The sequence below is a fragment of the Pagrus pagrus genome (assembly GCF_965226575.1).
Source record: "Pagrus pagrus genome assembly, chromosome: 16".
Lineage (NCBI taxonomy): Eukaryota > Metazoa > Chordata > Actinopteri > Spariformes > Sparidae > Pagrus > Pagrus pagrus.
In genome coordinates, this window is record NC_140200.1 from 22,225,969 (window position 1) to 22,239,797 (window position 13,829).

Consider the following 13,829-nt stretch of genomic DNA (forward strand, 5'->3'; position numbering starts at 1 on the left):
ATACGTGTTGGTAGAAACTTTGGGGTTTTGTGCGAGATAATGATCTTTAAGTAAAAACAGCTAGCTCTGTTCATTGGGGCTAGTATGAGCTGAGTGTTAGCATTAGCTGCTGCTTTAGCACAACCTGCTGGCTGCTAACGCTAGCTAAAACTAACATTTGCTAGTGTTACTTGACTTTTGACCACGAGCTAAGATTATTTTCATAATATTAAATCTTTTTATGATTCTTGAGTCAATTATTTTATACATTTTGTAATTTCACAGAGGTTCCCGTTTTTCACTGGGGCTGTCTAGTTCTAGCTATGTGGTTGTCCAGTCGCTTTAAATTTCGTCAGAGTGAGACCTCCTCCCGTCGCTCCTCCTCCTCCCCGCTGCTGTAGTTTGTGAGATCGTCGCGGCGATAATCAGATCCGCATGAAGCTCGAGCTGCTCGGTCGACCCGCCGCCCGTCAGAGAAGTTTGAAGAGAAACGAGACAAGAAAAAGTCGCACGGTTTAATTTAGCTGCTTTACTTCTGTCCCCGGGACCTGGAGGACTGAGGGTAGCGGACCAACCGGGACTGTGGTCGTTAAAGTCAGCAGTGTAACGGTCCGAGCTGCTGCTGGATGAGTTTAACGGACACTTTTCTCCTGTCGCTCGGTTTCTACACCGATGGAAGAGGAAAACCGAGGTAATGAAGACTTTAACTTCACTTTCTGTGTGTGTGTGGATGAACAACCTGCCTGTTGCTTCAAGGAAAACTTTAAACAGTCATTTATACAAACATATTGTATTATCTACAGCCTATAATGAGCAACAATCCAGATGTGATCAGAATGAGATAAGGTACATGTGTGAAAATCAACTGATCGATTACTTTTATTAATCCATTGTATTGTCCCATTCGTCCCCCCACCAATCACAGGTCATTAACATGCTGGAACATGACTTTAACAATACTAGAAAGTATAAAGTTTACAGTAGTTTTTAAGGAAGCAGGGTAAAGGTTATATTCATGTTCTTCATAATGAGTCATATGGGTTTTTTTTGTGTGTTATCGAACTTAAATTCTCAGTTTACCATGATCATTAGATGATAACTTGTTATAATACAAAATGAATCCCCTTAGATAATCTAGGTAGGTCCAGGTAAGCTCAGACATGCTGCAGTATGTTTAATATATAATATAACATGGCGTTTTCTCTTCTTCTTATCTATTTAAAGGATCCATTCACCCAAATTAGCCTGACAATATCTGTAAATCTGTTTTCCCCCCTCTATTTTCTGGTAGTTTGGTTGACCTGAGCTTTTGATGTGCATTCAGTAGATGTTTCACAAATCAGAATAGTTTACAGCATTAATGCTCTCTGCACACTGTGTGATATTTGGTGAAATGATAGCATGCTGTGGTGTGCTATAGTCCCTGCAGTGATATAGACGTGATAACTAATGTTGAATTATCCAGAAAGATCAATAGCGCACAACTCATGGTAGTTTTTTGACCGATGCCATTATTGATCCCTGCGGTCAGTGTCTGTGAACCTTTGCAGTCGTGCAACCATGTTAGTTACGTTTGAGTTTAAATGATCCAAAGGAAAAGGCCAAGAAAGTGTGTAGTCTGTAAACTCCAGGTTTCATCACCATTCAACATCATGTTTTTTGACAGAAACAGGGTTTTGGAGTATTTTGATAATAATCTTAAAGTCAAAGTCAGCTTTGTTGTAGATTCTGCCGTATGTGCCGGACACACAAAGGAGCAAAATCTCATTCCCTCAGACTCACGGTATGAAAAGAATTAGGTAAAGAAATATGAAAATATAAAGTAGTACCTAGCTAGTGGGCCAGGAAGACAAAGAAAACAAGGCACAGGCAAGAACTTCTACTCTTCATGACTAGGGATGCACTGATTGTGAAATTTTGGGCCGAGACCAAAAGTGATGTTAAGAATAACAATTTGGCTAATAGCTGATACAAATGATTTATTTTGTTCTTTATTTTGTTTTTGTTGTTATTTAGTCTCAACAAAGAAATCTTTTTTAAAGTAATTTAGTAATTTTAACATCAGAGTATTGCATACACTCATGACATTGCCAGTTTTTTGCTGATTACAGAAAGTAATAATAGGACCCTCTTAATACAATGGATATTGTTAAATAGCCATCATTGCCTCAGTACTCCTCTTTTTGTTTTTTTTATGTCTGTTTTTCCCTTTAAATAAGAAAAAATATATGCGAAATGAAGGAGACCCATTTTGACCACATCTTAGTGAATTTATCCACTTTCAATTGAGTGAAAATGTGATTTTTATTCAATTGAATATATGCCATTAATTGTGTCTGCCCATTCTTTTGTGGTTATCATTGATGTTTCCTATCAAAAAGTCAGCTTTACCTAGAATAAATGTTTTGAGGTGGTTAGGTATCTTCATGTGGAATATTACTTCCATTGTTTTATGTGCCTTTGACCAGACGTGTTTCAACCCAGGGCATTCTCAAAATATATGCCAATGGTTTGCATCCCGACCCCCACAGTCTCTCCAGCATTTAGGGTGTTCACCTGTGTATTGAATTTTTAGCTTTGGCGTAATAAAACACTTCATTAAACATTTCCATGCAAACTCCCTCTATATGTGTGAGTTAGTACGTGTTAATTGTAGTTCACAGTAGCTGTGCTAGTAGCTTTCCCTCTTTTGTTATCTCAAAGTCTCTCTCTTTTTCCCATTTGTTTTTGACGGAGTCTGTGGAGCACATTTTTTTTGTCAGGAAACCTTTATACATTCTGAAAATAGTACCTTTGTTAGATTCACATGAATATGCCCTTAGAATTTCTTTCAACACTGGATCTTCCAAATCTATTGGATATTTTTTTAGTATTATTATTTTTCATTTATCAAAATATTTATGTAGTTGTAAATAGCTATAAAAACCTTGTTGTACTATAGAAAAATCTTCTCTTAGAGTTTGAAAGTCCCTTATTTGCCTCTTGTTTGTCATCTATCAGTGTTTTGAATCTGAGCTCTAGTTGATTGGGTTTAAAGTCAGGGTCAGGTGCACTTAATTTAGTCATCAATGATTTATACAGTAATTTATATTCTGTCTTGATTGTATTCCAGATTTTGAGTTGAAACTTTAACCATGTATTTTTCAGTGTATTTAATTTTTGACCCAACTCCTTATTGCCTAAAACTGCTTAAACTGGGAATCCTTAATTAAGGTCTTTTCAATGTCCTTCCATCTTGCATTATTCTGGATGTGCATGATGTGCAAAAACTGGGAGTTTTTATAAATTGGTCTAAATGAACTGCAGTCTAATTTATCTTTTCCCTCTTTGGGTATAACTCATATAGTGGCCTCCTCACGTTGGAGGGACGTTACCTTCTTTTGGCTTAGTTTTAATGTGGACATGAAGGTTTTTTACCATACGGAACAAAATCCATCTGGTCCTGGTGACTTGTTAGTTTTTAGCCTAGAAATCGCTGTATTCAATTCTTCCTCTGTTATATTGACCATCAATCTCTTACAGTAGGCAGGTTGAGAGGATTTTAAAATTGTATTATATTTTGTTCCTCCCCTAATCGTGGTTGTGTGTATATATATATGAGTATATAGTTGACTGTAGTTGTCAGGTCCCGGATTTTATAAATAGTGTTGTTTTGTTTTTGTAGTTTTCTCGCTAACAATTTGGCAAATTTGGAAATATAACGTTTTTGGGTTTTTTTTATGTTTAAATTTTTTCTAGACATTTTCTGTACTTTTAGCCTTACAAACTGATGGCAGGGATGCCACCAGCCAGTAGCTCATGAATGTACCAGCAAAAAAGATCAACCACTGCCATTGAATGTAATTTTGTTCGCCAACAGGCCAATAGCAGTCAACAAGGAGAAAAGCTGCCAGTACTGATGTTCAGCTGATATGTTGCTATATCCCTATTCATGGCTTTCCCTTTTATTTCACCGATGACCTTTTGTGTCGGTGAAGTTGTACGTGATAGTATTCTGATCTTCATATGACTTAAAGTTATAACAAGGATACCAAACTAATATACAATATGTTAAAGGGAAATGTCGTGACAGTAGTAACATTTTGAAAAATTATCTGTTAAAGATATAATACGTAACATTTCTGCTTCAAAATGTCCTAAAACAACTAGACCTTTGTTATATTTTGTTGAGTTGTTCACTTATATTATCCCAAATCTTTCAACAATGTTCAAACTCTTAGCAATCTGTCATTTTACTCAAGGTGCGGTGCGTTTTATTTGGTCGCCTGTTGCTATAACTTCCAGGAGACAGTGAGGAAGGAAGTCAGCAGATGCGACTGAACGTAGCATGAATAAAACTTTAAAACATTACTTCGTCTGTGAACATTTTTGCTTGAGTCACGTAGATAGATTTACATCTACTACTTAATGTCTTTTGATTTGTTTTGATTGAGAGACCCCTAGTGGCAAAACTTTGGAAAGTTACTGTTGAAAATTTCTATTAAAGTTATAATATATAGAAAAGGAGAGAGAAACTTCTTGGAATACTTGTTTATCATGCTGTCTTTGATTCTCAACAGATGCCTGTGGTGAAAACAGTTAACAGAAACCACAGACCTGCAGATTGTTTTTCTGCTCACAACGCGATCAACAGCATCACCCAGCAGGAGGCCTGAGGATTGAACCGTGTGATAAAACTCTTTAAAGTTGAACTTTGGAGGATCCTGAGCTGTAACTTCATATATTTTCTTGGTTTGTCTCTACCTCGGAAATGCTCAGGAGTGAGAGGAAACCTTTCTCGCAGGATTTAAGTGGTGAGAAATGTGAATCGGGACAGAAAACACTCGGCTGACGAACAAACCTGAGCAGTCAGACATATTCTTTTGGATGTTGTTTCTCCCGCCCGGACGACGTCACAGATAGCAGACGATGTCCGCCGACAACAGCCCGCCGCCGCCGGCCTCCCCGCGGTCTTTCTCCGCCCTTCCTCATCATGCAGCCCCGCCCACGCCATCGCCGTCCCCCAGCCCGCCTGCCACGCTCTGCAGCCGGCTGTCCAATGGCAGCCAAACAGCCCCCAGCCGCACAAACTCACGAGGCTCCATCCATGGAGTCTCCTTCCTGCTTCAGATTGGACTCACCAGGGAGACGGTCACCCTCGACCCCGGGGACCACTCACTGTCTGCTGTCAGGGAGCTCGTCTGCTCCATCGTGGACCAGAAGGTAAAAATTACTTATTTGATTATATTATTTATCCTATTATTTTGGCCTCTGATCTCTGATGATTACTTAAGAAACACAATGTGCTTCCATTATTTTGTTGTTATTTTTGTTCACATTAACCCGTCTTCACAATCAGACGCAGAGTTTTGTTGTAACCTGCTGATTCTCAGACTTCTCATGTAGTTCAGGCATCTGTTCTCAGCTCCACTTTATCTCTCACCATCTACTGGTTTTACCGCTTGCACCACCTGTCTCTACTGCGCCACATGCATTTCCCAGCCCTCCACACGCACGCACGCACGCACGCACGCACGCACACACACACACACACACACACACACACACACACACACACACACACACACACACACACACACTTTGCAGGAAACCAAATGACTTCACCTGTTTTGCAGGGCATGATGACAGAGAGAGAAAACCCAGATGATACTAGGGATGCAACAATATTCAATATTTTATCAAACCGTTCAATACGCCCTATTAGGTCCAATACACAAAGGCAAACCAATACAATACAATACAGTACAATACAATACTACAATAATGTTTGCTGTTTAACTTGATTAGATACTGCATATGTTTTTTATGGAAGGCAATTAAGATAAGTGTTACATTTTTATAATAAGGTTTGTGGTTTGACTATATCTGCTTTTAATTATCTTCACATGCAATATTGCCCTTGCTAGTGTGAGTAGTTTTATATTAAGATATCGAAACCGTACCGTTACCGTGGCCCAAAAACTGTGATGCATACCGAACTGTGGGAAAACTCTAAAGTCGCATCCCTAGATGATACTATCATCTCAACTTCTTCCAATAACTCCCACTCTTCTTACCTTTACAACCTTACAGTAATTGATTGATTGATTGATGAGTTGATTGATAGATTGTTGGGAGTGTTTGTTGAGATACTTGGCTTTGAACCAAATTGCGTGACAGATTTGTTGTCAGATACTTTCACTTGTTTTCTCCTGTCACCAGCTGAGGAAAGGTCTGTTCACAGGGAATGTCACTTCCTGGTTGGTGTTGCTTTGTCAGCGCTCTTCACTTCCTGTTTCACAGCTTTGTGTTGTGTTGGAGGAGCAGCAGGGTGGTCCGTTTGTTTCTCACTGCTGCTCACTGTTTCTCAGATGAATGTCTCTGATTGATAAACCTGGCAGGGTGATGTCAGTGGTTACAAACATGTCTCACAAAACCATAAATCATTTTCATTATTATTTTTAGAAATTCACATGAAGAGGTGCTTCAGAAGAAGTGAAATTATTTACCGAAAGCTGAACTTTGTGAGGACAAAGTTAACTGACCTCAGAATTGTGTGGTTTTCCTTTATATTCCAAGTTGCAGGTGCGGTAGCTGGTCATGATTGTAATAATGCTGTTGCACCATGTTATCTGTGAAGGTTCATCTCAGTCATGGCTGCAACTAAATGTGACTCTCATTATTGATAAAACTGACCAGTATATTCAGTTTCTTCAAGCTCAAGGTGTCGTCATCACAGTCTTTTTTTGTCCATCCATCCCACCCTCAGAAGCCTAAATATATTCCTGAAAAATTAACATAACCAGGTTATCTCTTTTGATTGGAGAACAACACAGAGACATGACTAACTTCACTTTTTTTTTTTGTGACTTATTCTGCGTGATTTTGGTCATTTTGACAGCCCTCTCACATTCCTGGGTTTCTTGATTGTGCAAGGCGATGTAATACGCGTGATTATACTTCTTGTCCACTTTGCCACCCATGCTTGTGCTTGTGCATTAGCTACCGTTCTGTACCAATTCCTGGTCTAATAAGTCCATTTGTACTTTTCTACCAGAAAACATACAAATACAAATGTATGAATTTGTGCCTTTTAACAGTTATTTAAATAATACCATGTGACAACTCATCAGTAATTTGACGAAGGTTCTCAGTCATCCAGGTCATGGTAAAGCTAAGTGCTATATTGTTTATGCTTGTTTCAGTTTCTTGAAGACGTTTTGATATAGCACTTAGAACTCATCAGCAACTAACAAGTCTTTCTATCCTGCAAGTAACTACTAACTAAAGCTGCTCAATATTTCACTCTGAAATGTAGAGGAATAGAAGTTTAAAGTAAAAGAAAATAGAAAAATGCAAGTGAAGCTCAAGTGCCTGAAAGTTGTACATGAATACAGTACTTGAGTAGATGTACTTAGTTACTTGCCACTATTGTTGCTTTGTACAGAGGGAATAAAGAAAAAGAATAAAAGAAAAGAGAAAACATCCAAAATGAAAACAAAAACAAAAATAAGTAAAGAAAAATGAACAAAAAATTACAAAATAAGTTAAAAAAAGAAGAAGTGTTGTTAGACAGAACATTTGAATATCGCAGCTTCTTGCTAGTTTTAAAACTTGCAGCAGGAACCTTTAGAAGGACGACATGGTGGAACTACAAAATGACATCATCACTGGAATTTTCTTGTTCCTGCTTTTGTGTCCACATCACGGAGCTATTACTGTGGGTGGATGGAAGCTTCAGGGCTGATTTACTGCTGTTAACGTCACCTCGCTACTGCTGTGTGTGTGTTTGTGTGTTTGTGTGTGTGTGTGTGTGTGTGTGTGGGTGTGTGTGTGTGTTTAGTGGGGTCGGGGCGGTGGTAAGGAAGTAGGGAAGTTCCCCTCCCTTGTAGGTCACCACATTGACCACCCCCATCGTACAAACACACAGTCCCATCCTGAATTGTGTAATGAAAGTTTTTACTCAACCTTTTCTATCAGCATTGACTCAGAATCTTATATGAAAGTGGAACTGATGAACCTACAGAGAGTTCTCACGAACTCTGCAGCTAGGGGTGTCACGATTCTCCAAATCCTCGATTCGATAAAATCTTCGATTCTAAGGTCACGGTTCGATTTGATTCTCGATTTTTACATTTATTTTTTTTAAAGCACAGGTTGCTATACCATTTTTAGACTGGACTTTTATGCAATATAATATCTAACCTTTGTTCGCAATGACGTACCACACTACATTGTCAAATTTAAAACATTTATTAACAACATAATGTAACAATAACTTATATCTTCAGTCAACTGGAAACTTAAACATAATAACCTGCCATCTAGTTTCTCTTTTGTAACTGCAGTCTTCTTCACAGAAGATGACATTCAAGATCACAACAAAACAAACAAAAAAATAAAACAGCCATGTCCATAGTCATGTGTATGTATATTTGTATATTAATCACTGTTTTTATGTTCTGTAACTTGTGTAGCATGAAGGAGTTTATAAACTTTCATTTCGTTTTGTGTTATGTAATGACGAATAAATCACTTTGTACCTTGTAATGAATTAACTGAGGATGTCGGTGAAGTTTGCACTGCCTCACATGAAGTTTTGTCTTCCATGGAGGGATCAAGCTCATCACATTTGACTGCAGGTGTGCTAATGTTAGCTGCAGCTGCTGCAGGCGCGCTGGCTTTCAGGCTTTCAAACACGTTAAATCTTAAGCTTTTAGATACATTTTGTGTTTGACCTGGTTAGACGTGTTGCTGATGAGTTTTGTCTTCTGCATTAAAGATATTGCAGCAAGTGTTGGCATAGTCTCGCTCTCTGTCTTCTCTCTAGCCCAGATCCTCTCTCAGGTCCTGAAAGTCGGCACTGCTTGATTTAAGGGGAATTTAAGTAATTGGTTATACCCAAACCCTGCCCTGCACAATATGATACATTTTATTATAGGGATTTTTGTGAGTAATTTGCGATTTTGTGAACGACCTGCTTTATGACATCACTTTTTGTTGCTGATTTTAGCTTTGCTGATGGCAAGTAAGGCATCTCCAGCAGGCAGATTACATAAAAGAAAAGAAAGAAATTAATCTTCTTGTGTTTCTCAATAAGTCCAACATTAGTAAACAACGTAAAAAAAGTTTTCCTCTAGTACTCCTTTTGAAATTACAGCAACACATGTTGTAGAGTACTAATGTTGAGGGATATAGTTTTTATTCAAGCTCACTTAATTTGTCTCCCAGAAAGAGAAACTGAACTGGGCTTTCATGTATCATTACTCCTGTAAGTCCATGTAATTAAAGAAAAAATGCCATCTTGGTTAATTTTGAAGTTTGGGAATTAGTGAAGAAGCGCAGGCAAGTGTCTCGTCTGGAAATGATGAACCCGGAGTCTCTTCTTTTTTTTGGAAAGCTATAACTGTGTTATTACAGGTAAAAGTTCTTGCTGATGTTGGGGAGGTGACCTGCTAATAAAACAAACTCTGATGACATTTACAACTATTTTCTGCATGGGAAAACAAAAAGAGATTTTTTAATCTCAATGATAATTTCAGATTTTTTTTTAAATTTAGTTTAAATGATATGATAAAAAAATATGTACATTTAATCGTTACAATGTAAAAAAGTTAAAGAAAGACTTCAGTAGAACAAAAACTGTAACACAAAGATGAAAAAAATACAGAGATGGGATATAAAAGACTGTAAATAAATAAAAGTGCTTAAAATGGTCTCTGAACCATCATTTAAACCATAAAACAGCTTCTCTGTCCGTTGTCAGCGGCGATGAGTTCTCTGCTCAGCTGGTTTCCACGGTTACCAAGGCCAGGCGGTGGTTCAGGTAGAGACATGAATGATATTGACAGAGAGAGAGAGAGATTTCAGTGTTGTTATATAGACGCTCGACCCACCTACAGAAGTAAAACCAGCAACTCCAGAATATGTTAATGTACACTTAAATTCCCTCATTATTACTCTTTGAAATTGTGATTTTACCAAAAAGAAACAAAGTAAAAATCATGAGTTTATTCAGTTGGTCACTGGCAGAGATGAACCCTTGTAAATAAATGTATAGAGAGGATAAAGTTACATTCACATTTTTCAGGCTGAATCATTTATAGATTTGAGTTTTCAGCTGAAAGCAGCCTTCATCTTGTAGCTGACATCCTGCTTGAGTTACAAGGACACACCGTGAATAAGTTTCTATCTTTCTCCATCTTTTCTCTTCCACTGTTCTCTTCGTTCTGCTCAGTTCACTTCACTACCTGGATCAGTATCTTTAAAACCTCTAAGACAGGGGTGCCCAAATGTTTTCTCCATGCGAGGCCTAAAACTGAGGCCAAAAGCAAACACCTGTTGTGTTGTATTTTTAAAGGATAGGTTCACCCAAAAATGAAAATTCAGTCATTATCTGTAACTATCCCTCCCATGCTGAGGACTTGTTTTAAAATGTAGGAAACTACAAAAAAACATAAAATGGCTCCGTACAGCTCATCCGGTGCATATTTCTGTCATTCTCTCTTCTTAAATGTGGGGATTTGCTACTTTATTTATGCTGCTGTTATTTATGACAGTAAATGAAGAGTCTTTGGGATTTGGACTGTTGGTTGGACAAAGAAACAAATTGAAGACAAATACAATAATTGAATAATTATAATAAATAATGTAAAAATCATTAGTTGCATCCCTACATAGCAGCATTACATCAATCATTGCAGCTTCACGTGTGGTGCCTTGAAGTAAATGTTCACATCGTTGTGCTAACATGCTCATAATGACTTTGCTAACAGGTTTAATGTTTACTATGATCCCTATCATATTTTCATGTGTTAGCATGCTTACATTTGCTAACCAGCACTAAAAATGTAGAGCTCAGACTGATGGGAATGTCAGTTTTGCAGGTTTTAGGTTATTAAGACAGACATTTACATCTGAGAGTCTCGCAAATCCCAGCTCTGGTCAATAAATGATCAAAACATCCTTTAAAGAGGTTGAGAAATGAATGAATCAGATGATTTATCAGATGATCAGATTCCAGTTTCTGTCTTACTCCCACATTCCAGTTTTCTCTCTGTTTGTAAAAATGATGTCTTTTTAAAAAGGTCAGATAAGATGAAACTTGGTTGAATCATTTTCCTGGCAGCAACAAGTTATCATCAGAGATCAAGTGATAAAAAGAAGATGTTGATAAAACCACATTGAGGATGAATGAAACTGGATTATATTAATGACAATGATGATACAAAAGTACAGGCAGGTGGATTTGTCTCCTTTAATGTGGGTTTTAGATGTGATTAGTCGTTGAATGAGGAGGTTTAATTTTCTTTTATCTAACATGTTGAATTGACAGCCATTAATTGTGTCTGTCTGACACTTACTTCAGCTCTTTTAACTTTTTACAATCCCGGCTTAACTTTTTGAACTCCATCCTGAGCGTCACTCACAGCTTCTGTCTGAAACTAAATCTTGTTTTAAAATCCTGTTACAGTGTCTGTTAAGTGACCTGCTGTCGTTCCTCTAACCTGTCCAGGTTAACAGTTTGGGTGAGAAAATGCACATCATAACGAGCCCCAAGCTGCAGTTCCTCTACCACATGAAAACTTGAACGATGAAAAACATCTCTCTAGAAATACAATACAAATCTGTCATTTATTCTGCAGGATGTTTGTCTCAACAGGTTTGCTTGTGAGATAAAAGTACATAGATTTTCTTCAAAAACATTTATGTCTTGTTTCTTGATTTCTCGGATTTTAGGACTTGATGCATTGTTTTTATTTTGATGGACAGACTAGACACACAATTGGGGGAAATATCATACATTTGCACTTGAACGCACCATGAAGTCCCTGTCCACGGCAAGCCCCCAGGAAGAGCGCCAGGTTTTGAAGACAGTCACAACCCCCAAACCTGGGGAGTCAAGCTTTTTTAGCTTCAAAATGCCATTGAGCAGCATTCATAGGAATGAACGGGGCTCCACCGCTGTATCCAGATTTAATATTGTCCTTGGTTGATGCATATATCATTCCCTGTAAGAAATGATGTCGATTTCAGAGATTAAGATGTGCACCTGAATACATCATGAAGTCCATCTGAGTGACAAACTCTAGCACAGACAGACAGCACAGGAGAAAAGCAGACATAAATCTACGTAGATAAACAACACCACAACACTGTAGAGATGCTCAGAAGAGTTTTTTATTAAATGACTTTCAGTACAAACTGTCAGTGTGACGGAGAGTCTTATGAAATTTACTCGCCAAACTGAAAGTATGTCCTCCTTTGGTGCTCGGCAGACTCGGTTTCTGACTCAGATATTCTTGTAACTACATTTACAGTAGTTGTAGAAAGTGTGTACTGGAGAAACTGAGACGTTTTATGTATCTGCGACTTTAGGAGCGTTCTGTTGTAACATGCATGAACTCAGTAACGACACACGACACTCTGTTTAGCAGTGAACTCACCACAATGTCAAGGCGTTAACGTCCACAACAAAACAAACAGTTAGCTCCACCTTGTGAGCCACAACATATTAAAAAGGACACCATAACTGAGAACAAGTTTGCAAAAGAAAATCAATGTTTATTTACAAATAATACCAAAATTATGGGAGTCTGGAGGCCAAAATGAACAGAAAGATTGAGGAAGTCTTGGCTAGCCATGCAGTGGGCTGTAGGATCCAGAACTACTTTTCCTAAATTAAGAGAAGACTACATAAACTAAACTAACTAACAAAGCCACAAAACCAGGACTACCAGACCTCTATCCTGTCGGGACCGCTTGGTTTGTGGAAGAAGAAGATAGCTCCTTCTCCTCCACCTTCCCTTAAATATGGGGCAGGGCTAATTGCCTGATGAGCAGCACCTGAAGGAAAGAAAAGGCGAACAGAGGAGGACAGAGAAATAAGCCACATTAAAACCACATTAATCCGTGGATAGGATTGCTGTAAATGAGCTCGAGTTATACTGTGTTTTCAACGTCACTAACAATTTATTGATCAATAGAAATGATTTGCAGTTTGGTCCTGATGCGGATCAATACTGCATACTGAAAAAGGTGATCATAGCATCCCTGAAGTAACATTAAATCTGAACAGTTTCTGAGTGTCTTCTGAGATTTTTTCTGTGTGCTCGAGTTGCAGCTGAATGAATCCAGAGGAAACACTGAGGTCACTTTAACATATATACGCATGCGCACGCACGCATGCACATAAGCACATGCTGAGGTATGTGAGGAGGAAGTACTGTATGTTATTGTGGTAATAGTGACAGATGTGGAACATAAAGTACCGTGTGTGTTCAGTGTGTATTTTCCTTATAGAGATGCTGTAACACTGAGCCGATAAACTCTTGTCTTCTCTCTCTGGAGATAGATCAGGACACTAGAGCTGCAACGATTAGTTGATTAATCAATTTTTCAATTAATCAGTTAGTTTTTAAGTACATTTTTCAACAAAATTCATGATATGAACTGGCTGAGTTTGCATGGAATGATCGTTTGTCCAGTACTTTGATTTATGATCAAATACCGACACAATTAATGACACTCTTTTCAGCGTCAGCTGCTCTTTGTGTTTACTGCTAATTACCAAACCCTCACACACTGAGATCCAGGTGTGTATGTTTTTACATTCATAACATTCAGCAGTGATTTGAGCCTTTTAACAAGTGGATGAATGAAACTCCCACGCACTCACACACTGACAACCTTGACCCACTCAGCACTGCTTCCTGTTGTTTCCTGAGCGAGGTGACAGAGCGAGCGGATGCAGGGAAAACAGGCGCGCTGCTGTTTACCTTCATATTTCCCATCAGTCCCTTTTAGCGTCGTCCCTGCAGGCTTATTGCACATGTATGTCGAAAGAGTTGAAGAGTTTTATTGGAGCTGAA

General features: G+C 38.3%; 1 protein-coding gene across 2 annotated transcripts in view; it reads left to right on the forward strand.

The window, feature by feature from the left end:
• The first annotated feature begins 377 nt into the window (after nucleotides 1-377).
• The window catches only part of LOC311271999 (serine/threonine-protein kinase D3-like), a 40,691-nt gene continuing 27,239 nt past the window's right edge, over nucleotides 378-13,829 (forward strand). For both annotated transcript variants that reach the window (XM_084378044.1, XM_084378045.1), the window contains exons 1-2: nucleotides 378-670; nucleotides 4,539-5,181. In XM_084378044.1, coding sequence (XP_084234170.1) covers nucleotides 4,888-5,181 — 294 coding nt within the window. In that variant the 5' untranslated portion in view covers nucleotides 378-670; nucleotides 4,539-4,887. The remainder of the gene's footprint in view (nucleotides 671-4,538; nucleotides 5,182-13,829) is intronic.